Source organism: Talpa occidentalis, unplaced genomic scaffold (genome assembly GCF_014898055.3).
Source record: "Talpa occidentalis isolate TD23 unplaced genomic scaffold, MPIMG_talOcc4v2.1 talOcc4.6, whole genome shotgun sequence".
NCBI classification, from domain to species: Eukaryota; Metazoa; Chordata; class Mammalia; order Eulipotyphla; family Talpidae; genus Talpa; species Talpa occidentalis.
The window spans coordinates 58969355-58995710 of NW_023604972.1; the positions used below are offsets into that span (position 1 = coordinate 58969355).

Consider the following 26356-nt stretch of genomic DNA (forward strand, 5'->3'; position numbering starts at 1 on the left):
TATGACAATAGTAGTTAGTAGTAGTAGACCTCAAGGAACCTACTTATGTTTTCTTTCTACACTTCACCTAACGGTCTTCAATTAGTAATGCAGTATTATTTTTTCCAAACTTGAATTTTGTTTTAACTTGGTATCTATAGTTAATACCTTTTTTAATTGTTTATTTATTTTTTTTTTTTTGGCAGAAGAACTGGTGGTTGGCCAGAGGTGGGGAGGTAAGATGATTCACCAGAGACGGATTGGGTTGCAGAACAGGCATATTTACTGAAATGCACTGCTAAGGGGAACAGTGGGCAAGACAGAAGAGGTCTGCTGTGCCATATGTGGGTTAGCTTCTTGTTCAGGGATCAAGCTCATGACATAAAGGTGATAGCACTGATACTTAACACCTAGGCCACTAGGAAGGCCCTGCGTTTAATCACTTTATACTGAACACCATAAGTGAATATTTTACTGGACGTATCTTGACATTTAACTTCTTTTTTCAATAGGCTAATAAAAGGTCATGCAATCTCTGTTATATCTTCTAATGTAGCTCATTGCATGTTTAAGTTTTATCTCTTCCAGTTGCTGTTTTTTTTTTTTTTTTTTTAATAAGGAATGCTACATCCATGCAGTTAAGTCAAACTGTCTAAAAAAAAAAAAAAATCAATAAATGGAACAGTTTGAAGGTATTCTCTGTCTTGTTATTTAAAAAAAATAAAAAAAAATAGTTTTTGTCTCAGGAATGGATGAGCTGTAAGAATAGATTTTTTTAGTATAAAACTATAGGCTTTTGAAATTACAAAGTTCTACAGTGAATCTCTAGCTCATGTACTTTCTCACTATGTGATTGGTTAATTGACCTGTCTTGTCTGATTTTTTATATTTATAAAATGAGGGATCAATGGGGCCTCCCTGGTGGCGCAGCGGTTGAGCGCTGGGTTGCGAAGCTGCCCGCAGCCTCTGCAGCACTGGTTTGATCCCTGGCTGCTCCGCGGCCACAGGAGGAGGGTCCCACATGGCCTGCAGACCCCTCCTGCTTCCCGCTGCTCCCCTCAGCAGTTTGCTTCGGCCTTTCTGCCTGCTCTGCTCCCGGCTCTGCTCTGGTGAATTCTCTCACCCTCCCGCACTTCTGACTGCACCCAGTGCTTGTATAAATAAATAAAATAAATAGATAAATAAAAATAAATATTTTAAAAAATAAAATGAGCGATCAAGATGTTTATATAACAAGGATGCCAACATTTAAAAATATTACACTTTCCTTAAGAGTTAAACTTTTAGGGGCAAGCAGACACAACATGGACTGTTTATGTAAGAATTGTTGTCTGGGGCCTCCCAGGTGGCACAAGGGGTTAAGACACAACCTATGGAACTGTCTGCAACCACTGCAGCGCCAGTTAGATCCCCAGCCAGGGAGCTACCCACATGGTGCAGCAGACCTCTTCTGGCTCGCCCACTGCTCCCCTTAGTGTATTTCAGTCAATCTGCCTAGTCTGTTCCCCACTCTGGTGAATCCTTTCATCCCCCATGCCTCTACCCTGTACCCTAGTTCTTGTAGGCATAAATAAATAAATCTTAAAAAAAGAATTATCATCTAGCAAGTCACTACTAAAAATAACACTTGAATTTAATTTTCCAAAAGTGTTTGACTGATAGCCAAAAACTTTTTATAATAAAGGACTTGACAGATGAAAGAATCAGATCCATTTTGAAACTACTTATAACTAATAAATATCTAGAAATATTGCATCCCCCTGTAAGAACTCACATCTCATTTACTGTTATCCAGTCTACAGTTATAATAAAAATACTGCTTTCTCTCATTTTTATAAATATATTGTAGGGCACCTCCCTAATGATACCTGTATGGTGCTTTCTGACTCTATTCCTTATTCAGTATATGAAATAGCACAAAATAGGATATGTTAACAATTCTCAGTGAATTTCTGTATATCTTTAGTTTTACTTTAGATGTTTTCATGTAATAAAGAATAAAATTGTAAGTGAGATCAGGGTTATTGAATTGATGATATTCGAGATTTATAACAAGAAGGGTTTTTCTTTTCCTATGAGCAATATGCTTTGTGATACATTCTTTTCCTTTAAAAATGGAGACCATCATATCCAGTTCCAATATTTAAAGTGACTTTTCTCCTTAACTAGAATTAGAAAAATGATGATTTTATCTCAGTGTGTTTTTCCTTATGTGTAAAATTAGAACTTTTACTAAATAGAGATAGTTTAAGCTAAATTATTTGTGTGTAAATCTGGTTGACTCTGAATAGCATCCACATTATTTCATGTATTTCTTTGACACATGATTTTACTTAAATAACCTTATATCAGTTCTCACACGATTTTAATGGTAGTTGAAGGAAGTATTAAAAGGATCTAGTGAATTGTGACAGGAGGGAAAAATTTAAATCTGATGCATTTCTAAAAATATCTGCAAGTCTTTTTAGTAAGTGCTTTTCAAGAAGCTATTATTTTACCTTCTTTTTTTAAGTGCATCATTTCAATTTGGAAAGCGTTTGAATTACTGTGCAATGTATTAAAGATCTTTTTTCACAAACCACTTATTTCTGTTCTTGTCATGGCAGTTAAGTTTGCAATAATAAGACATTACTTCAATTGAGTGTTTGATATGGAGAAGAAACTGAAACAAAGGATATAAAGCTCTATATTATTTCACAGATTCAATATGAAAATATGGAAAATAATTAAAGGAGTTAAACAGTGATATTTGTTCCAATTCTAAAGTGGAAAAATGCAAGGTAAATGCAATAGTAAAATTTATTATCTTAACCATTATTAAGTGTAGTTTAGTGTTACCTAAATATATCCACAATATTGTACTAATATCACCACGCCACCATCCATCTTCATTGCTCTTTTTTATTTGTAAAACTGAAAATTCATACTCATTAAACAATAACTCCCCATTCCTTTCACCTTCCAAACATCTGTGATTTTGATAACACTAAATATTTCACAGAAGTGGATTCTTACAGCATTTGGATTAGTGTGACTCATTTTACTTAGCTTTATGTCTTCTAAGTTCACCCATGTTACAGGGTTTATCAGAATTTCCTTCCTTCCTAAAACAAACAAACAAAACATGTATTTTATGTATTAGTCAATTTTTGTTTATCCATATATTTATATATATATGTATATATTAGTGAACACTTGGGTTGCTTCCATGTTTCAATGACTGAGAATGTTCTATGAGCATGTGTGGACAAATGTCTTTTAAAGACTCTGCTTTCAATTTTTGGAGGTATATACTTAAAGTGGAATTGCTGGATCACATGATGATTCCATTTTTTCTTCTGAGAACTGGCATGCTGTTTTCCACAGCAGCTGCACCATTTTGCATTCATGCCAGTGGTGCACAAGGATTCTCTTTTCAACATCCTTGGAAACACTTGCTATTTTCTGTTGTTTCAATAGTATCCATGAAAACAAGTGTGAGGTGGCATGGCAGTATCTTACTTCCATTGCCTTAATGATTTGTGATATTGAACATCTTTTCATATGTCATTGGCTAATTTCTAGTTCTTTGGAGGAATGTCTATTTAAGTTCTCTGCCTATTTTTAAAATGGTTTTGTTGCTATGGCTAAGTTTTAGAAGCTCTCCATATAGCTGGAAAGAAATCTCTTTACAATCACATGATTTACAAATATCACCCCTCATACAAGTCTCTTATAGACGATATACATTGGCCTTATGTTTTTAGTCATCCTACCAATGTTTGTCTTTTGATTGGAGAATTTATCCCATTTATTTCTAAAGTAATTCCTGAAAAGGAGGGATTTCTGCCATTTTTTTTTGTATTTTTCCCATAGGTTTTATACCTTTGTTGTCTCACATTTTCTGTATTATTGTGTTCCTTTGTGATTGTTGACTTTTTGTAATGAAATATTTAAATCCCTTATTTCCTGTTTGTATATTGTGTAACTATTTTTGGTGGTGATTATATTAACATCGTAAATTTATAATACTGTAATTTGAATTTACAACAAGTTGACTTCAATAAAAAAAAAAAAAGCTATGATCCTTTACACCTTTACCCCAGACCCTTTCATTGATGTCACAAACTTACATCTACAGATGATCCTTGAACAACATGGCTTGCACTATGTCATTTCCTTTTTACATGGGTTTTATTGTAAAACCTAATCATGTATATTTATGTTATCTGAAAAACAGTGTGGTACTGAAAATGTATTTTTTCTTCATTATGATTTTCTTTATGACATTTTTCGCTGTAGCTAAACTTATTGTAAAAATAAAGTATTTAGTACATATAACACACAAAATATGTGTTAATCAAATGTTTATGTTCTTTGTAAGACTTCCAGTCAACAGCAGGCTTTTAGTGGTTAAGATTATAGAGGAGCCAAACATTAAACTTCAATTTTCTTCCTTCCTTTACTTTTTTGCTTCAATTTTTCACCTTAGATTCTACTTTATTTGCTATAAAATTGTCAAAGAAAGATATTATTATTTTTAGGTTATAAGATAAATTATATAAAATGGGTGCTTTAGTCATTTTTATTTTTCAAGCTTATCTTAATCCCCAAAGTGAAAAATCTATCTACTACTTAAGCCATAATTCTTTCCACAATGGTGTCTTGGTCAGAATCAAATTATTTACCTTCACAAGTAGCAAACATATAAACAGCTGTTTCATTCCATCTATTGAATTATGAAATACCCATAATAATCCCTGACCAAGGAGATTTTTTTTTTTTTATTTTCTCTCTCTCTCTCTCTCTCCACTCCTCCTCCTCTCCCCTCCTCCTCTACCCTCCCTCCCTCCCTTGCTCCCTTTCTTTTTTTTTTTTTTTTGCAATTTTACCACCACCATCATCATCCATTATAGTCCCTTGTCTCTTCCCCCTCATCTCCCTCTTAACCTCTGAACCTCCAGGATGTTTGTTGAAATCCACTGGTTTAAATTATCAAATAATCTGATATGTCAATGTCCAGTATCTGTTTTTAATGTTCTTACTTACCTTGATGCACACAATTCTCTCAAACTTCTCTACGTCATTGAAAAAGGATGCATCTCATCCTTTCTTATGGCTATATTATACAGCATTGTGATGGTATACAACATCTTCTTAATCCATTTGTCCAGACAAATAGGCTGCCTCTATGTCTTTGCTATTAAAAAGAGTGCTGCTGAGAATTTTATGGGGTGTTTTGGACTTTTTTTTTAATGGTGTCGTATTCTTTGGATCCAATTGAGATTGATGAATTGTAAGGTATGGTTATTTCTGCTTTGTTAAGATAAATTCAAACTGTTTTCCATAAAGGTTTCACCAGTTTACATCCCTAGAAACTGTGTAATAGGATTCCTTTTTAACATCCTCTGAAACACTTTTTGTTAGAAGTCTTTTTATTATGTACCAGAGATGTGAGATAATATTATATTGCCATTTCATGTGTGTTGCCCATTTATCAATTGGGTTGTTTATTTTTTTATTTTTGAAATGTATGAGTTTTTCATTATCTTGGTTATTAATCTCTTATCAGCTATGTTTTATGTAAATATTTTCGCCCATTTGATGAGGTATCTTTTTAAAAATATGTATTTATTTATGCATACAAGAGCTGGGGTACAGGCCAGAGGTGTCGGGGCAAGGTGAGAGGATTCACCAGAGACAGAGTGGGGAACAGCACAGGTGGATCGACTAAAATACCCTGCAGAGGGGAGCAGTGGGCCAGTCAGGAGAAGTCTGTTGTGTCATGTAGGTATCTCCCTGTCTGGGGATTGAACTCATGCTGCAATGACTACAGATGGCTTCATAGGTTGCATATTAACCCCTTGCACTACCAGGGAGGACCAATGAGGTGTCTTTTTAAATTGTCATTTATTTTCCTTTGTTGTATAGAAACTGCTTAAATTGAGGTAATCCCAATTGTATTTTTTAAGGATTTTTTTATGCATATAAGAACTGGGGCACAGGGCAGAGGTGTGGGGGCTGGGGGAGCGTGAGAGGATTCTCCAGAGACAGAGTGGGTAGCAGAATAGGCAGATCTTCTGAAATACACTGCTGAGGGGAGCAGTGAGTGAGACAGCAGACATCTGATGCACCATAGTGGTCAGCTCCCTGGCCAAGGAGCAAACTCATGCTGTAGTGGCTGGAGATAGCTTGATAGTGTTGAGACTTTAACCCTTGCACCACCAAAGAGGTCCTCATCCCAATTGTTCATTTTGTTTTTCATCCTGTTGCCATTGGGGTGGGATCACCAAAAATATCTTTGTTGTTATTAAGGAAACTATTGCCAATGTTTTCTTCCATGTATTTTATTGTTGCAGGTCTTATAGCTAAATCTTTAATCCATTTGGAGTTTATTTATTTGTTAAGGGTTAGGGAAAGTTCCAGTTTCCTTCTTTCATATGTGGATTTTCCATTTTCCTATCATTGTTTATTAAAGAACCTCTCCTTTTCCCCATTTTATGATCATTGTCAATTAGTAGTTGATACTACATTCACTTATCCATGGACTTTCAAATCTATTCTATGCATCTATTTTTTGTGTCACTATCATATTGATTTTAGTACCGTTGTTTTATAGTAACATTTGCAGTTGAGAAACATGATACCTCCAAATTTCTCATTTTTTCTCAGGATTGCTTGAAGATATTTTTAGTTCTATATAGAGTTCATTTCGTCAGTTTATTTGAAAACATGTTGCTGTTTTCATTAAATGTGTATATCATTTTAGACAGGATAGTCACTTTGATTTTGATTCTCCCATCCATGAACATGGTATATTCTTCCATGTCCTCATGTCATTACACACATTCTTTAATAATATTTTGGAGTCCTCTCTTTATGGATATTTTACCATATTAATTGAGTCAATTGTGAGTATTAGTTACTATTTGAAGCAATTATATATGAAGTTATTTTCTTAATAGCTTTTTCTTCTGTTTGTTCTTTACAAATAAGGTATGTAGTTTGGTGTGTTAATTTTGTAACCTGAGGCTTTCCTACAATCATTCTTTTTTCAATAGTGTTTTGATGGAGTCTTTGGGATTTTTTAAATATCATGTATCATTTGCAAATAGCAACAGTTTCACTACTCCTTTTCCATAGTGAATTACTTTTATTCACTATTTTTTTCTAGTTCTGGTCAAAATCTTTCATACTCTGTAAACATAAGTGACAATGGGCATCCTTGTGTTATTCTTGATATGAATTAAATTTTTTCACTTTTTTAACCATTGGATACTTTATTGGTTGTTTACTTGTGAGATAGGAACTTTATTAAATTGAGTTCTAGTCCCATCTGGCATAAATTTCTTTTATCATAAATAGGTACTGACCCATATCAGATGCTTTCTCTGCATCTTTTTGTATTATATTTTTATATTGTACACTACATTAGTTGCTGTACATAAATGAAAACATCTTAGTTGTCCTGACATTCATCCCAACTGGCCATAATGAATAATCCTGCAATATACTGTTGAATGCAATTGGTTAGTATTTTTTTTTGTTTTATTTATTCATGCATACACAAATTTGGGTGTAGACAAGTGGTATGGGGAATGAGAGGATTCACCAGAGAGTGTGGGGGGCAGAACAGGCAGATGTACTGATATACACTGCTGAGGCGTGTAGCATAGACAAGAGAGGGTAGCAGCACAGACAAGAGAGGTCTGTTGTGGCTGGTTGGCTGGCTCCAGATAGAATTCATGCTGCAGTGGCTGGCAATAGCTTGATAGTGCTGTGTCTTTAACCCCTGACTCACCAGGCAGTCCCTGGTCAGTATTTTGTTGAAAATGTTTGCATTGATGTTCATTTGGGATATTGGCCTATAATTTACTTTTATTGTGTGTCTTTGTTTGGTTTCTGTGTTAGGGTAATGTTGAAATCAGAAAATGTATGAGGAAGCTTTCCTTGTATTTTTTTAAAACGATTTGAGTAGGAAGGACATTAACTCTTTTCAAAGATTTGAGAAAATGCATTTGTGATATCATCTGCTTCTGGACTTATTTTTTTTAAGATATTTTATTAAGGTTTCAGTTTCCATTATTGAGATTGATTTGTACAGTTCATGAATCTTCCTGCATTAGTCTTGGTAGAATATATTGATGTAAAAAGTTGTCCATTTCTTAATGGTTATCAAACTTTTTGACATATAGTTGTTCATAGTAGTCTCACAATCTGTTTTCTTTCTATGTTATTTATTGTGATTTCTCCTTACATTTTTATTTTATTATTGATTTTTCTTTGTGTTAAGCTAAGTATGGGCTTATCTGATTTGTTAATCTGCTCAAAGAACCAGGTTTTAGTTTAACTTCTCTTTCATATAATCTTTTGTTATCTCTATTCATTTATTTCTTTAAGTAAGATATTAAGTTATTTCTTCAGGATTTCTTTTATTTCTTAATGTGGGCCTGTATTGCAGTTATTTTCTGAAGAACATATTTTCTGCATTCAATATATTACTTGTCCTTGTTTTTTAGTACATTTATTATAATGTGTTTTGGTATACTTCTATCTGGTTTTATTTTATTTGGAGCTTTTTGGACATTTTCAGTAAATATTTCTTCAAATATATTTTCAATGCCTTTCTGTGTGTCTTTTCTTTCTAGCACCCCAATTATATGGATGTTAGTTCTCTTTAATTTGTTCTCAAAGGCTGTTTTATTTTTTTCATTATTTTATTCTTTTTTTCTGTATATAGTTTTGTGCATGTGTTCTAAAACATTGTTTTTGAACTCATAATTCTATCCATTGTTTCTGGTTGCTACTTTTCATGCTATCAATTGTATTTTTTTTTTACATCAGCTACAGTAATTTTTATTTCTGGTATTTCTAATTGTGGCTACCTAATATTTTATTTCTTTTTTCTTAACATTTCATGTCTTCCATTTTCTTTCTTTTTTACTCCCTCAACTTCCATAAGTGTTGTTAGAACTCTTACCATGAATTGTTCTTTTGTCATGTTCTGTGGTTCTTTTGGTTTCAGTTCCTCAAAGAGATTGTGTTGTTTTTCTTATTCTTAGCATTTGTGATGGTTCTTCTGTCTCCTCATTTTTAATTTTTTATGGGTTGTAATTTGGATAGCTTTTCAGGTTGGTGTATTTACATAGTAATCTCATCACTGGTACTCTTGAATGTTGAGGTATAGTAGGCATAAAAGAGGACCAGGGCTGTTGTTTTATAAAAAACATTTAAGTTCTTTTATATCCAGTTTTTTGTTCATAAATTCTTTTAAATTTTGGTTTTATGTGAAGCTCCTTACCTTTCCTTGTGCCTTAAATGGTAATCTATCAGTGAAATGTGTTTAAAGCAGAAAATTGTTTTTTAACCATGGTAAATATCTTCTGCCATTTACTTTTTTGCCTATAATCTTTCTATTGAAAAGTGCAATGACAGTCTAATTAGTGTTCCATAATAGGATGCCCTTCTGTCACTGACTTTCAGCAGTTTAATTATGAAGTGTCTTGGTGTCGGTTGATCTGGTATTATTTTGTTTGGAAGTCCTTGGGACTTCTAGATCAGAATGCCTGATTAATTTCCCAAACTGAGATGATTCTTAGCAATTTTTTTAAAATAAATCTTTATGTTGTCTTCTTTCCTGAAAACCCCATGATGTGGATTTTAGTAATCTTTAAGTTATCTCAAAAAACTCTTACATTATTTTATTTTTTCCCTTTGTTTTTCTGTTTTTTGTGTTCTCAGACATCATTTTTTCAAGCTAGCATTGCTAGAGTTTGTGTACTGTTGAGTCCTCCTACTTCAATTATAGATTTGGTTATAGTATTGTTTTAGATCCATTAGTTCTAGTCATAGCAGTCTCATTTTTTCTTACTTTTATTGTGTTCTTTTTTTACATCATGCATTGCTTTTTTTTAATTTAATTCAGTAAGCTTAGTTATAACTGTTAAACAATTCTTCAGTTTATTTTGTGTTTCTGCTGGATTAAGACTTCTATTGCCTTTTGTTTTTTCCTCCAGTATTTGTGATATGTTATTTTTCTTTTTCTTTTTTTTATTGATTGATTATAATAGGGAGTTTACTTTTCTTACCTTTGTAAATCAAACTTTTGTCCCTCTTATAAAAGTCTGGGCATAAGTTGAGGCCTTTAAGCACTGTCTTTAGGTGTCTATTATTACTTGCCTACTGTGTTTGCACATGTTCAGATGAACAGGGCAGTGGTGCTAGCAAGCACAATAGGTAGAAAGGAAATGGGGCAGTATGTTGCTAAGTGGTTGCCTCCAGTTAACCTAAGGATCAACCTTTCTACTGTGCTGCAGGTATCCAAGTTGTGTGGCGGTTACCAACTGTGATCCCCTAGGCCAATCCCTAAGCCAGAATATCTCATACAAACTGATACCAGCCTCATGCCTCATACCTCTCATACATACTCATACCTCAACCTCCATGCCTTGGTTAAATCTTATATATAGTGATTATATATAGTGATGCATGAAAATTACAGTTGAGGCCATCCCTGGTGGCACAGGGGTTGAACATAGCACTATGAAGCTGCCTGCAGCCTCTGCAGCACTGGTTTGATTCCTGGCTGGCCAGGGAGATACCCACATGGCATGGCAGACCTTCCTGCCTCACTTGCTGCTCCCCTCAGCAATGTTTTCAGTTGTCTGCCTATTCTGCTTTTCTCTCTGCCTCTGGTGAATTATCTTACCCTCCCACGCCTCTGGCCTATACACCAGTTCTTGTATAAATAAACAAATCTTTAAAAAAACAAAGAAAATTACAGTTGAGATGCACCAACAAGTTCAAAATTGAAGCTTGAATCTGTGGTACTTATGCTTATTATTAAGGTACACTGTGCTTTAATTCTGATTATTAATAACATTCAGATGTTCTTTTGGTTTTGGTCCAGGATTGATGAAGACAGTTATTTCACATTACACACTTTCAGGCTGTAAGTAGTAGCCTGATCCTTGAGGTGACCATATAATCCAAGCTGTCTTCTCCCACTGGTTTGGACTCCAGCTGTTCTAGATTTGCTCCTTTAAGTTCAAGCCAGTAATTGTCATTCTATACTCTTATTCTGGTTTTCTAGCAGTGAAACTTATCTGAAATAAACTCTAATGCAGTGCCAGATTTTCAGATTCTCCAGTGTTAGCTTCTGCATCTGAGTTAATAGCAGCAGAGGAGTTGCTTACAAAATTTAACACTCTTGTTTCATGGCACAGCCATAGTTTAGCAGTATAGCTACAAACACAGTCCAATTTGTTCTTCCTACCCTCTCTGTCAGATAGCTGTTCCTTATATATGTGGTAGATGTCTATTCGGAGTGCCAATTATTCAGAAATTGTTGACTTTATTCTACTGCAGTTTAGCTGTGCAAGAAATGAACAACTGGAGGAAATAACTCAGATAGTGTTCCTCTGTTGCCATCTTGGTTGACTGTAGTTGTGAGCTTTATAATTTAAATTATACAGTAGTTTATTTATGTCCAATTAACATGAATGCACTAATACTAGTACCTATACTCCTTTATAATAACTAAAAAATAAAAAAAACATGTTTTAATATTACTATAAAAGTAGTTATTTCCTTTCTAAAATGTGTGATATGAGAACACAAGCAAACATGTTATAGATTATGTTTACAAACATATGTATATACTACATGTTATATGTCACTCTTTTGTATAAGGACAGTCAAATGTTTTTCCCCACCTATAAAAAGACCAAATCATCAACATCTAATCATGTAAAGGACAATTAAAGTTGGTAAAATAGGAATGTTTAAGGTGTGCTAATTTGTGGCTTCATTAGTTGGTTAGTCTTTCGATAGGCAAATGTGAAGTGTCTACAGGAGAATACTCTGTTGATCAAGTACTGTGTATTTTTGTAAATGGTGCAATAATTATTTTATTTTGACAACACATTGAATCTACTTTCACCTGTATAATAAAACTGATAGTAAAAATATGCCAGTAAAAATAGCTGGAAAAGAATGATGAATTGTGATACTGTGTTTTTAATTATATGTTTGTGAATGCTGCAGTTGAGGAACTTCATATACTTCAAAAAAGTTAGCTTAAGATGTTTGATAGTCAATTAGATTGGCAATAAATGTATTAATACAAATAATAAATATAAAACATTGCTGTAGTGTTTGAAGTACATTAAATGAGAAAGAAGCTTCTTTCTTGGTATCCTCTATTGGAATTCAACAGGGCATTTTCAGCACACTTGTGTTTCAGACAAAGTACCACATGTACTCTTTTGGTAAAAGAATCAAATTTATGTTGAGATTTTTATAGCTGAAGAAAAAAGTAAGACTAAATAAATTACTGGCTTTGAAATATTGACTAGGATTTCCTGCCTTAGGTTATGTTGTTTGCAGTAAGATGTGCTGTTTCTTCTGTATATTTTCTTGCTGTTTGCAGAAAGATGAACTGCTACATTTGTGCATTTCCTTTCAGTATCTTAATTTAACACAGAATTGACTAATTTGCTATCATTTCTGGCGGTTTCTGTCTTTTATTACCAATACTCAATGTAAGTCAGTATAGCACCTCCTTTTAAACAAGGGTTATTAGAAAACTCTTATGTTTTTAAACATGCCAGTGGTAACATTTTTTTTTTAAGATTTATTTATTTATGCACACAAGAGCTAGAGTACAGGCCAGAGAGGTGGGGGGTGAGAGGATTCGCAAAGAGTGGGGAACAGAACAGATAGAGTGACTGAAATACACTGCCTATGGATCAGAGTGAGACCCGAGAGGTCTGTTTCACCATGTGGGTTGCTCCCTGGCCATCTGGGGTTCGAACTCTTGCTGCAGAGGCTGCGGATTGCTCATAGTGTGGTGCTTAACCCCTTGCGCCACCAGGGAGGCCCCAGAAACTCTTCTTTTAAAAGACCTTTTTAAACTTCATGTCAAGCTGAAATATCTCTCTATAAACATACATAATTTCTTTGTAAATAGATATTTAAATTATATGGTTTAAAATTAATTGGTTAAGTTAGCTCTGGTTGTTTTACATTTATATTCCAACGCTGGACAAATTGCTAAATAAATTTGTATATCTGAATCTGATTGCATTTCAATGTAATGCTTAGTCAAGATTTTCATAAGAATCTAGCTAAAGTCATCAAGGTGTCTAACATATATTGTCTAAATATTTTCATATCTACTTTGTTTCTAAAGTAGACTTCTATCTGACTCAGAAATGGCAGGAGTGATAAAAATTGTACGATTATTATATATATTTTGTTTTATTGTTATTATGTAATTACTGGATAACTTCTATATGTGTCTATAATTAGGAATTATTTATTTATTTATTTATTTTAAAAAATATTTTTATTTATTTATTTACACAAGAACCGGGATACAGACCAGATTCAGGAGGGTGAGAGGATTCACCAGAGACAGAGAAGGGAACAGAACAGGCAGACTGACTGAAATACACTGCTGAGGGGAGCAGCGGGTGAGATAGGAGAGGTCTGCCACGCCATGTGGAACCCTCTCGGGCTGGCCGGGATGGAACCGGTGCTGCAGAGGCTGCGGACAGCTTCACAGCGCTGCACTCAACCGCCTGCACCACCAGGGGAGCCCCTAGGAAGGATTTAATCTACAAAAATAAAGGATATTCTTTAACTTTTTCTTGTTCTCTCATCAATGGGCAGATATTCAATGTATGTAGGTAACAGAAGTCAAGAGTTCAGAGAGGGTGGTCAAATTTGTCAGTACAATTACAGCGAATACAAATGATCAGTGATAAGAGAAAACCAAGATCACATAGAAGCTTATTAAACATTTTTGGTGGGAGTGCAAACTGGTCCAACCACTATGGAGAGCTGTGTGGAGATTTCTTGACCTACTAAACATAGAGCTTCCATATGATCCAGCAATTCCACTCCTAGGTATTTACTCAAAGGACACAGAAACATCAATACCAAAGAGCACCTGCACCCCTATGTTTATAGCAGCACTGTTTACAATAGCTAAGCTTTGGAAACAACCCAAATGCCCAAAAATAGATGACTGGATCAAGAAGATGTGGTACATATACACCATGGAATATTACTCAGCATTCAAAAAAGATAAACACATGCAATTTACAGCAACATGGTTGGAGCTGGAAGGGATCATGCTCAGCGAATTAAGCCAGAAAGAAAAAGAAAAATACCGGATGGTCTCACTCATAGCAGGAATCTAGAAAACTTAATAAGGGACCAGAAAAAAGAATAACTATAAGAACGTAAAAATCAAAATCAACAAACAACTATGAACCAGAGACACTCTAAGGGTGGTGGGGGGTGGGGAGGGGAGGGATTGGGGTCAAACTAAGGGGGATGCAATAGTATGGGGAATATAAAAATAAAAAAAATAAAAAAATGAACTTTACACTAGGGAAAAAAAAGACATTTTGACTTCTTAGCAAAATAAAAATGGTGAAGCCACTTAAGGTGAAAGGTATGTGTAACCTGTCATGCTTGTCAGTGATGGACATAGATTCACCCTTGTTTTTATCATGTATTGACATTAATAATGCATTTTTAATATCCCGATGTGTCTTTCACTAGCCCCTTGGAACTTCAGTCACAGAGGTATAAAATGAACAAAGTCACAGATTTGATGTCTTCTTCTATATATACATTTACGTGGATGCATGTATATGCAACCATGTGCATTTGTGTATGTCCATATAGCCTGTTTATTTTTTCATGCAAATACAATATCTGTATTGCATTTACATATAGGAAGGTCATGTTCACATATACAACATTTGAGTTTTTTATTCAACAGTACCCAAAAAATATAGTTAAACTTGTATTATATGTGTATGGATATGTATATGTATTTTTATATATAGTTTTTTCTCTGTTATGTCAATTATCCTGGAGGATAGTTCTTTTTCTTTTGGGGAGTGTTAAGAAGTAATTCAATCAATTTATTTACAAATATAAAATTTACATTAGTTCAAATGTTTATAATACTGTTAATTATTTAAATATACACACCTATTTAGAACTGGGAGAGCCTGAATAAATACAAGTAAAGCTTGCATGGAAAGATGAATGTTCCAGATTTGCAATTAAAGTTAAGATCCCCATAAAATTAAGTTTGTTTCTTATGGGTATAATGCTGGAGGGATATAGCCCATAGTTTTTTAGAACAAGGATATTGGAGTCAAAGAGGCATGTATCCTAGATCTTGCTGAGGTACATAGGCATATTTCTTGCACTGAATCTTATTTTCATAACTATATTTATATGTAGTATTATATGGTTTACATAATTATTTTGAGTGTTAAATGAATTACTATAATATGAAAAATAGTATAAAATAGCATTTAAATACAGTATCTAAATTTTAGTATCTAAAAATACTGTCATTTACTGGGAAATTTTATTTACCCTTATTTACTTATATTTTGCATGCATTACTTAATTTAATGAAGATAACAATCCTTACAGATATTATTGTTATTGTGTTTATTATGGTTATATTTTACAAATGATGAATGCGGGGTTCAACTTTTAATTCCTTGCTCAAGATCATATACTGAACTAGTAGTAGAGTCAGGATTTGAATTGGTTTACTTTGAGAGTTTGTGTTTACAAATACACTATTGAAAAACAAGCACTCAATAAAAGTTAGCCATGACTCTTATTCTCATCATCACTATTTCATATTAATGAAACATATCATAAAATTATTATATGCTAGAACTAAAATTTATTCTTTAGGAAATATTTCTCCATTATTCCTGTTTAGAGATTTCTGTATCTTTATTATTTTTGTAAATATTATAGTTGTAAAAGAGATTTTTTTCAAAAAAAGAAAGGGAAATGAAATGATAAATGAAAATATATTAACCATTATAAGAATAAAATTTAATTTTGATATTCTTTATGAATATGCTTTCAGGAAATTTAATGATTTTATCTTCAATTATTTACAAAAAAATTAAGCTATGAATTCCTAAAGATCTCATAATATGAGAGATCTAATATATTAGCTACTTTGTCCTGCAAAAGCTTTTGTACTTATTATATTGTCTTTCCAGTGTTCTCCCTGTAATAACACTTTGATGTATTATTCATCATTTCCATTTGGAGAAGTAACTACATTCCTGCTTAGCTCTCACATTGTATTCAGTATAATGTGTTTCAGTAATAAATAAAGTGCATGCCTTAAGTGAAAGTGTACATTTTTCAAATATGTGAGTTCTCTTTGGTATATTTCCAGAGGGCATGACAGAATACTTATGTTATTATTTAATGTCAACACTCACTTCTTTCTAGGAGCAATTTTTGATGAATCTGCCAAAAAGGATGATGAGGTGTTTCGCACAGCAGTTGGTGACCTCAACCAGAATGAGGAAATCTTACAGACTGAGAAAATCACATTTTCGGTGACATTTGTTGATGGCAACAACCCTTTTCAAGCAGTTCAAGAAGGTAAAGTCCTCATATCACTTTTTATTAATTTTGTTGTTGGTACAGAAATGACAATGCAATTAGATTGGTACAATGTATTTGATCACTGACATCATTTTTGCTTTGTTTCCCTTGAGAAGGTTGTTTTATAGTTATTGATCTTGTATTGCACTTCTGAAAAGGCAAAGTATGGAACATTATTGTTTAATTAAAATAGAATTTGAAAATGTTATACATATTTACAAATAAAATATGTATACCATTTTAAGACTTCAACGCAAATGAAACATTCCTTAAAAATGATTTTTATCTGAATTTTTATTTTTTAATTCTTTGAGGTAACTGCTAACTTAAGCATTAATAAACTTGTGATGATGTTTTAGACACTATAAAAAAAATAAACATTTGCATTGGGATCCTAACATGCTGATCTAGACTGTACATTCTGTAATTCTAGGGGTTACCAAGTGTGAATAAATGTGTACCTAACACCTGTTTTTCTATAATTTGAAAAGCAACATTAATTTTTTTACCCCTACAGTGTGCCAAATATTAAAACAGCTTTCTTTCTGTGATCTCAAATAAGTTCACATTGGTCATGAAATCAGAGTCACAGCCATATAATTTATTTACGGTGTTCTGAAATGATTTGCATGGATGAAAGCTTTTATTGAAAGATTTTAGACTAATAGAATTCTATTATTCCAATGAAATATTTTGTCTTTATTGACAAAAACTCATTTCTCATAAAACTATTTGTTGCTGATGTATTTTATATTTGATTGTGTTTATGTATTTAGAATAAAATGCTAACATGAAAACAATTTGGTCAAGTGAGACTTTTTTTTCATTAAAGATATGAAGAGGATTTGACAGAAAAAAATGGGCAAAGCATTAAATGTAGTTTGGTAAAAACCTTTAAAGACAAATGAAGAGGTAAACAAAATAGGCATAAGTATTTTTGAAAAGTTCCTTTTTCATTTGATGCATATGCGTGGTATACATGTAAGCCTTATTAGAATATATTTTTGATCTGTAATGATGGTTGCTATTTTATTTTATATTTACCTTCTGTAGATTTTGCGAAGAATGGATTAATAATGTTCATAATAATAGGTAGAATTTCATATTTTTATAAGTAGACATAGTAAGTTAAAAGAATAAGCAGTATAAAAGTCAAATTAATATAAACATTCAGTTATTCACATTTTAGAATCAAATCTATCCTAGGAATTTGGGCTTTAAATTATGAATATGTTGATAAATTTCCTATATATAAAGAACTGCCTGATCATTATTATAATTCAGCAAGCAATCTGGAAAATAACTAAATTATTATTTGAGGAAAATAGCCAATAATGTAAGAAAATGAATGCGTTAAGTAGAATGTTATACATCCTGAAGAAATCTCTGTATTTTTTTTCAACACTTAGTTTTAATGACAGGAATGACAGCAAGGAAAAGTGAGAACTGATTTGCTTTTGTGACTATCTTGTGTGTAAGTACATATCAAATATTGTAAAGCTACTGTTAAGACATACTAAAATATTTATGTTAAAGTATATCCATTTTGACATAAAAAGTGAAGGACACTAAGAAATGAAAAGAACAGAGTATGTGAAAGAGAATTACAAAGTCTGGATAAATGTGCACCTCACACCTGTTTTGGAAAGTATACTTTTTAATATGCCACAAGTAATCTGTTTATATATGCTTTGGGTAATCATTCTGCTGTCAGCTAGTTTCTGGAAACAGAAGTATCTCTCAAAAGAACTACTGTGATTTGAAAGAATCTGTGACATGGAAAGCAAATTGAGATTAATAATACGTTTTTAACTTCTCACTCCATATTTGTGAAAAAAGAAGAATGAATTTATTCATTTACCAATGATTTCTGAAACTAACAGGATGTTCTGGATGAATTGTTTTCATGGTCAGCTCTAGCCAATGATATTGAACTAAGTTCAAGGAAGCTCTCGAGCTAATTTAGATTATGAGAATTTTGTGAAGAAAAATACTTTTTCTAGAGCTTTTTTGGTAACTGATTGGATCAAAAATAAATGGAAAGTATTACACTAAATGAGATCAAGAAAAAAATCAAATTGTTTTTTAAAATATTTTGAGGATGTAATGTAATGTAAAAAAAAACAAATAGTGCCATCAAAGATGCTTATTTTTCTATGATCGCATGTTTTTAGCAATGACATTAAACTATACCTCATAGGGTCTTAAATTAATTTACTTGTTTTTTATATTCAGAAGAAGCACAAAAAAATCAGTGTTATAATCATCACTGATTACTTATACATTAAAACTCTTGCTGAGCCTCTAAAAGTTCATGGTTTCTCTTTCTCTTGCTCTTTCTCTTGTTCATTTGAATGTGAAATTCGGATCATTGAACAAAGAACACCATCAGCATATGGTTAATATGATGATAGTATATTAGGGATCAGTCAAGGGATAAATAAATTAAATCTAATAATTTGAAATCCTCAATTTATTTTATTGATAGAGCTTCTTTTAACTAGCCAGATTTAACAAATGATTGTTTTTCTTAGAAATTTATGTTTACCTTATACTTCTACTATCAACATTTGATGAGGGTAGGATCTGGAGATATAAAGACTTTATCACTCATAAGCAATAATAAAAAGTATATGTTCTTTTTTAACTTTGGTTATAGTATATTTTTCTATATAATTCATAATTGTTTTTAAGGCTCATTTCTAGAAAAACTTCTCTTTTATAGCACAGAGTCAATATTTATTTCTGTGGAGCCTAATATCTATATTTGATCATCTTTATTTTAGCACTTTTAGATAGGTGGCTATTAAGAAATTTTTGTTTTCACAAAAGTAATCTGGAGATAAATCATATTCTTGTACATTTTTCTTTTTTTCCATTTTTTGAATGTGTTCTTTGTTAAACACTTGTTCATCTTTTGTCTATTGATTCATAGGATGTTAATGATGGACAAATACCTTTTCATACTCTAATTCAGGATGTATTTTTTAGGTTATTTTTTGTTGACTCTTAATGACTGGAATAAATCTTTCTCCCTTAAAGTGATATGCAAAAGAAAGATAATGAAATGTGGATATTTTTAAAATGTAGAAAATTATATAAGTTGAAATTTATATGAACCATGATTAATTTATAATATAGATTAATCAATTAGGACTAGGTTGATTACTTCTGAATACTTCAAGTGCGGTACAGAGAAAGAACTAGACCAAAACCCTCAGCTCATTGCACAGTATTTTCCTTGCTATGTCTGCTAGCGCACAATGAAATATTCTCAGACTTCAGTAACTACTGTGTGGAATGACATTTGACAGCAGACTTACATGTTTTGATAGGTACTAGTTATATTTATGGGTTTTAGATACCATGGAATTGTAGAAAAAGTGAAATTTAGGTGAAAAATATCCATTGCATTGTATAAGTTATTTTTATTCTTTCATCCTTTGTTTTCCTTATCTATAAACAATAAAGAAGTTGTGACATAGTAAAACATTTTTAGGTAAATTTCATCTCTATAGGTGAGCTGTTTCATGACTCTTTAGAATACTTTCTCAGATTTACAACCTTACAGGATTATAGGAATTATGATTATTTACTTTGTTAAATCGCCCTGTAGTTTTATTTATTTATTGATTTATTTATTTTTTGTGCCAACTTCAACATAAGTTATAAGGACATAAAGTACTCATCATTTGTTGGGTTACCCATCCAAATATTCATTGAAATCCAAAAACTTGTTATTGCCATCAGAATCCAGGAAAGGGCTTGTGTAGTTCTGTTAACCTGGATCAAAGTAGCAGTTGTTACTTTGCTCTCCTTACTGTACAATTACAGTTGTTTTCTTGCTTGCACAAGCATTTAATGTAAAATTGTTGCAGAAACAGGTGGTATGAAAGACAGTGTTGTCTCTTATGAAGTATATCATTAACTCTTAGTTCAGACCAACACCACTATGAACCATGAGGTATGGGAATTTATGAGAAAACAAGGCCAGGAAAAACAAGGGGGGTGTATTTGTAAAAAAATTACATTGGCAGGTGAATACATGAATAATTATTGAAGGCACTGACTGTATCAGGAAAGATGATGAAAACATCATACATTGATATTGAATGGCAAAATTCTGCTAGATCATTTTCAAATAATCATTATTAGCAAAAATACCTATAAATGAAATGTACACTGAAATGTACACTGAAATGTGTAGTGACAGAATTATACCGCAAAGTCAAAAATGAATCTATTTGAAATAAAAAGGAGTATCTTTTTATATTTAATATTATTTTGTCTGCTATATCCCAAACCGTTATAAACAATATAATTAACAACACCAGAATTATAAAAATAATCTAGTGGTTTTAAAATATGAAAATTTGAATCAATATTTTAAATTATATTTCATGGAAGTAAACCTCCTAATTGGAGTATATAGCAATGTTTTGTCATAGCTAAGCTATTATAATCTTGGTAATATTGAAATAAAGCCATTTTTAACATAAAGAACAATGTTGGCTAAAATTGCTTATCTTCTAAATTTCATCCTGGTCCACTTTCCATTAGTCTTTTTGATACCAGAATATGAGTATTTATTGCTCCCAAAGAGTCTTATAGAAAGTAGACATGCCATTTAATTGGCCACAATTTCAGTTGCCTCATATATCTTCCAAAATAACATTATTGTAAATGCAAAATAACAGTGCTTTTGATTTATGTGTCCACCTTATTTGCTACTTTACTCAAGAATTTAAACACCTTTCTGTGTTAGTTTTATATTATTACTATGGTCAGAAAATAATTATGAATGCCAGAATGGTTAGGTTGGGCTCTATAAATTCTCCAATGTGAGATTTCAGTGTGTATGCTTCATCAACCTGGACTGATGTTAATAGCTCAAATTCCAGTTTATTTTCTGAATTGCCTGACAACAAATTGTACTTGAAAATGAGTGGCTCCATGAGTCAGAAAATATTCTGAACGTCATGTAGGCATCATTCAGCTCATTCTTTCGTTTGTCCATTGTCTTTTTGTTTTTTTGTTTTTTTTTTTTTTTCATTTCCCCTTTCCTTCTCAACTCAAGGCCAGTATTTGCTTTGAATCACAGTCCCTAGGCCCAGTTCCCTGTGTAATTCTTGCACAATTACTAATGAAAAGGAGTGGTAGGAGTAGATGATATAGGTGACTGGCCATCTCCAAATACCCACACACGGAACAAGAAAAATATCAGATGGCATTAAGTAAATGTCTGGACCATCTGCTTCTCTCCATGAGTCAGGGTTATGGAGTTTGGTCATTTTCCCAGAAACTTCCTGCCTACTCCAGAACTGTTTTTCCTCCCTACCTCTCATATTCCTAAGGATGTGCCTAGTAAGATCTGGAATCTGATTCTGCCAACAGTGTGATCGTCAGTACCCAACGCAAATGTAGTTCTAAAGTATAAAGGATTCTCTATCTGTTCGGTACAACACCAGCATGAACACTTTTATACATCGTCTTTTAAACATTTCCACTGAAGAATTGCCCACTAAGAAGAATTAAAATAACATAAATTTGGACTCCAAATTTAATAGCAAAATCAATCTATACAAGTACTTGCTTGATGTGTTGTAATGTTCAAGATTGGGCCAAATATGATAACAGAATGACTTGAAGATATTTTCCGAGTGCTAAAAGCTTAACAATTTACTTAAAGAAAGACTGGATTTTCAAAGCATGAAAAAACATTATGCTGTCACCTTCTACCTAGAAGTTGGATTTACAATTGTGTTAAAACCACAACAGAAATGAGCAAGATATTTTAGCTTTTAAAACCATTTACTTTTTAGAAAAGAGATAGAATTTTTTCTTTAAAAAATCATCATAACCACCACCAATATCTTAGTGTCAGTCTCACTACCAAATGGAGATATGTATGTATATATGCATACATATGTATGCATGTATGTATATGTATATATATATATGTATCTATATATATATAGTGGCATGAAGCTGTAATCCTAGATACAGTTTTATAAATCAATATTAAATCAATGTACTTCTATTTCAGAAAAGAAGTTCATTGCTTTATCTTTTAATACAATATTACTGAAGTGACTAATAGCTTAAATTTTTGTTTCTTTGTTTCTGTGTGATTTTATGTTATCATATTGGTAGGCACTTCCCTTCTCTCATCCAATAGCATACTCTTAAAAGTAACAGGTTTCTACTACTACACATAGATTGAATTCAGAATTTATAGACCGCCCTATGCCATAAACTTGTAGCCTTTCTACTTTTAGACTTTTTACTTCATTATCTACAAGTGTGTACTATGAAGTTGCCATGTAAAATATATTTTAGTAAAATGTGCTGCTCTAAACCTTGTTTTATTTAGAATCTTTAGCAGCTTTCTATGAAAGTTGTGTTTAGCACAGGTAAAATTTTTTCCATATGTTGTCCCTTAAGTATTCTTTCTTCCTACCAAATATTTTTTTCTCATAATAATATCTTACCACTTCCTTCTCTTCTTTTTCTGCCTCTATAGACAAAATGTATGCTTATGGTAGCATAATTAATTTTAACTGGTCTTTTATGATATTGACTTTGTAAAATGTCACCTTTCTGTCTTAAAGTAACCCTGGATATTTAGGTTATTAAATTTAAAGCTATACTTATCTACTCTTAGTAGCTGTAATGAAAATCCCATAATTTAACCATGCAACAGCTTATGTTGAATAATGAAAGATTATTTACAATATTCAGAATATTTACACTGTTATCAGTATTAATGATATCTAAGTTTCAAATGATCCAGTTTTCTTGCTTATTTGGGGAACAAAGAATAACTTGGCTTTATTTGTTAACATTTACCATCTATTTTTATGTGTACTTGGCAAGTGTTAGTTTTATAAGAATCACATTGCTCGTTGTCTTATGGTATTCATACAATATTTTGTTACCTTGCAGTTTTCAAAATAATGGATACTGAAACCCTTCTTTTTAAATAAAACACAGACACAAAGGCAATGTGCAATTAGAATTTGCATATTCTGGTAAAAAAAAAAACAACAACAACAGAATCAGCCAGTAATTGTTGATGCCTATAAGCATTCAGCCTTGAGTTAATTACTCTATACAATGCTGTACTCTCCACTGGCTTTTCTGTACTCCTGATGTTTAGCTTGATCTTTACTATCACGTGATCGATTCTAACTTATATGTGCCACTCTACCTTTTGCCCTCTCATTATTGGACTTTTTTTTTTAAATTGGTCATCCATGTCCTTTTAGTCTTTGACTTTCCGTATTGCATTGTATACATTTAGAATATAACATTTAGCCCAACACAGAAGTATTAAATATGATGACATTTGTGCTGTTTTGAAAAAAATTATGGAAAGTTACATATAGTTCAAAGAATTAGATTGATCTGTCTTTGCAAGAAGTCTGCTCCATTTCTGTTATCTGCTCAACTTTGAGCACACTTAATATTTCTGGGACTCAGGTTCTTCATATGTGCAATGGAGTTAAATATACAATACTTGTGACTACTACTATGATTTTGTGATTATTGTGTAATGATTATATGACGTTGTAACTAAGGTAGGTCAGTTGCTTTACAAATCTTAATTCATGATATTAATGGAACATATGATGGTATAGTACATATTATGTGTCCATTAGTAAATTTTTATCCCTCTCTGACATTTCAAATATTAGTTACCACTTGTCTTTATGGTTTTTATGGATGCATCCGATAATACTAGATTTGCCTAGTTAATGTCAATTTTTTTGCTTTTTTAATATTTTATTTTATATAATTCTTACATCATTTTTCATATCGCACAATGTATGCATTTTCATTTTGGTTATATTTTTTGTCTGACCTAACAGAGTCTTTCTTACTAAGAGTCTGAATGCTGTAGCTGTAAATACATTACAAAATTTAAAGCCTTCTGTTTCTCTTTTCCTGGGATAGTTCTGCTAGTAAGTATAGGAAGATGAGAATTATATTTGCAGTGTAATTTATTTGGCAAATAGTAGTGATGTTACAACATGTGTACTTAAGGTTGGGAGGATTTAAAATACCTTGTTATCATTTCTGGGAAGTAGAGAAAGCCCCTGGGGACTGAATTAAAGCTTTCTGATGATTTGTGTGGGCTTAATACAATCAGTGAAGTAAATAAGGCACTGAGTCATAACTAAACGGAATTCAGTTGTAGAGAATCATAATGTTGTAGAAAAGTGTTGTATGTGAAAGCTGAACTAAAAAATGAATTCAAGGAAAGCTTTATGCTCCAAGAATTGCATCATCTCTGGTATTTTGAGTTTATTTCTGTCATGATTATTTAAAAGGTTATCTTTCTACACTCTACACATTTTCATTCTATTTCTGTACAGGGAAATATTAACTATAAAAAGTTGATCATTGGTTCCTTTGAATTTTCAGTATTGTTATTCTTTGATATCATGCTATTTTCTCAGGAATTCATGATTTATTTCAAAGCACATTTGTTCTTTGGTCATTGTAGACATAATGTGATGGCAAAATTGGCTAAGCTCATTTCTTAACCTATACTTCTATATATAGAATATTCTTAAAACAGAAACAAAATATTTTAAATGCCTGTATACTATTATATGTGGCAAATATAATTCAAAATGAAAATAAGTCTTTTCTCAGGATGTGTATTTTTTTGGGGAAACGTGAAGTCATAAACAATCCTAGCACAGAAAGGAATTTTTCATAGAATGAGTTTGACTATTAAATCATAATTTTGTCTTGTACTTTTGATTTATGCTTACATAAAATTTAAATAGAACACTTTGAGATGAGTTTGTATGCATATTTTATTATTTAACTGAACAAGATTTGGAGCACTCAGTGATAGAAAGTAACTAGGGATTAAGAAAAGAAATTGTACCGGTCAATGAAAAAACCTAATATATAACCTATATTTTGCTTCCATAATTTGCATTTTTTAATTTGTTAGTCAGTAACCTTTATTGTTTGTGAATTAGTGCTTTTTCCTTCTTATTACATTGTGTATTTTAAGTGTTTTTTCCCAGTTCTAAGGAATACTATTGAAAATGTGCTAAAACAGTGTTATATACGGTCAAAGGACAGTGCCCAAGGTGGGAGACAGGTCACCATCAGTGGGTTGCACACAATTACAAAACCACTGAGGCTAAGGGAACAACAGTGGGGCTTATTTAACAAACAGGAAATTGTGGAAACAAAGTTTCTAAGGCCACAAGAGACCAGCTATCTCACCCCAAATAGTGTCTTGTGTTCAGATGTCCTTAACAAGGCTGTTGGTGCAAGATGGTGCTGTCCCATCAATGAAGATCTGGAGCTGGAGGCATGCTGGCAAGTGGTAGCCCAGAATCCAACTCACAGTGGCAGCTGAATGTGCTTGTGTGTTGGGTAATTTAGGTTACACCTTAGGTGCCTACAGCTACAGTCTGAAGTCCAGGCTGGACAGCAATAGACAATGGGAGGTACGCTGGGCAATTAGAAGCAGTGGGCAGCTCTCAAAGGTACTCTGTTCCTGGCCACCTGTCAAAAGTGCTGGACAGTACTGGCCAGTAGTACCCACCACTGCTGATCACTAGGAGGTAGAGTCAGACACACCAGTATTTACAGCTCTTTGTGAACTCTTGTTATGAACCAACACCTCTTTGAGACACCAGCCAAAGCAAATGGTGTTCCTTGTGGTGATACCAGAGGCAGGGCTGGAGGCAGGTGCAGTGGCCAGGTCTCTGTGAAAGTCTGCTGGTCTATGGAGGTCAACTGCTCTATATTTCTCCTCTTCAGAGATGGCTGCTGAGTCCTTCTCCTTTCTTTGGATATTGGTTACTGATCCTTCTTTTAAGGAGGCCAGGAGAATGTTTCACACTGGCTCTTGCTCTGCATTATATCCTCTACAGGGTCCCTCAACCTACAAGCCTGATTGGGCCAC

General features: G+C 32.7%; 1 protein-coding gene across 1 annotated transcript in view; it reads left to right on the forward strand.

The window, feature by feature from the left end:
* The window catches only part of GRID2 (glutamate ionotropic receptor delta type subunit 2), a 1708541-nt gene that overhangs the window by 289509 nt on the left and 1392676 nt on the right, over positions 1–26356 (forward strand). The window contains exon 2 of the mRNA XM_037529328.2: positions 16258–16413. Within this exon, the coding sequence (XP_037385225.2) occupies positions 16258–16413 (156 nt within the window). The remainder of the gene's footprint in view (positions 1–16257; positions 16414–26356) is intronic.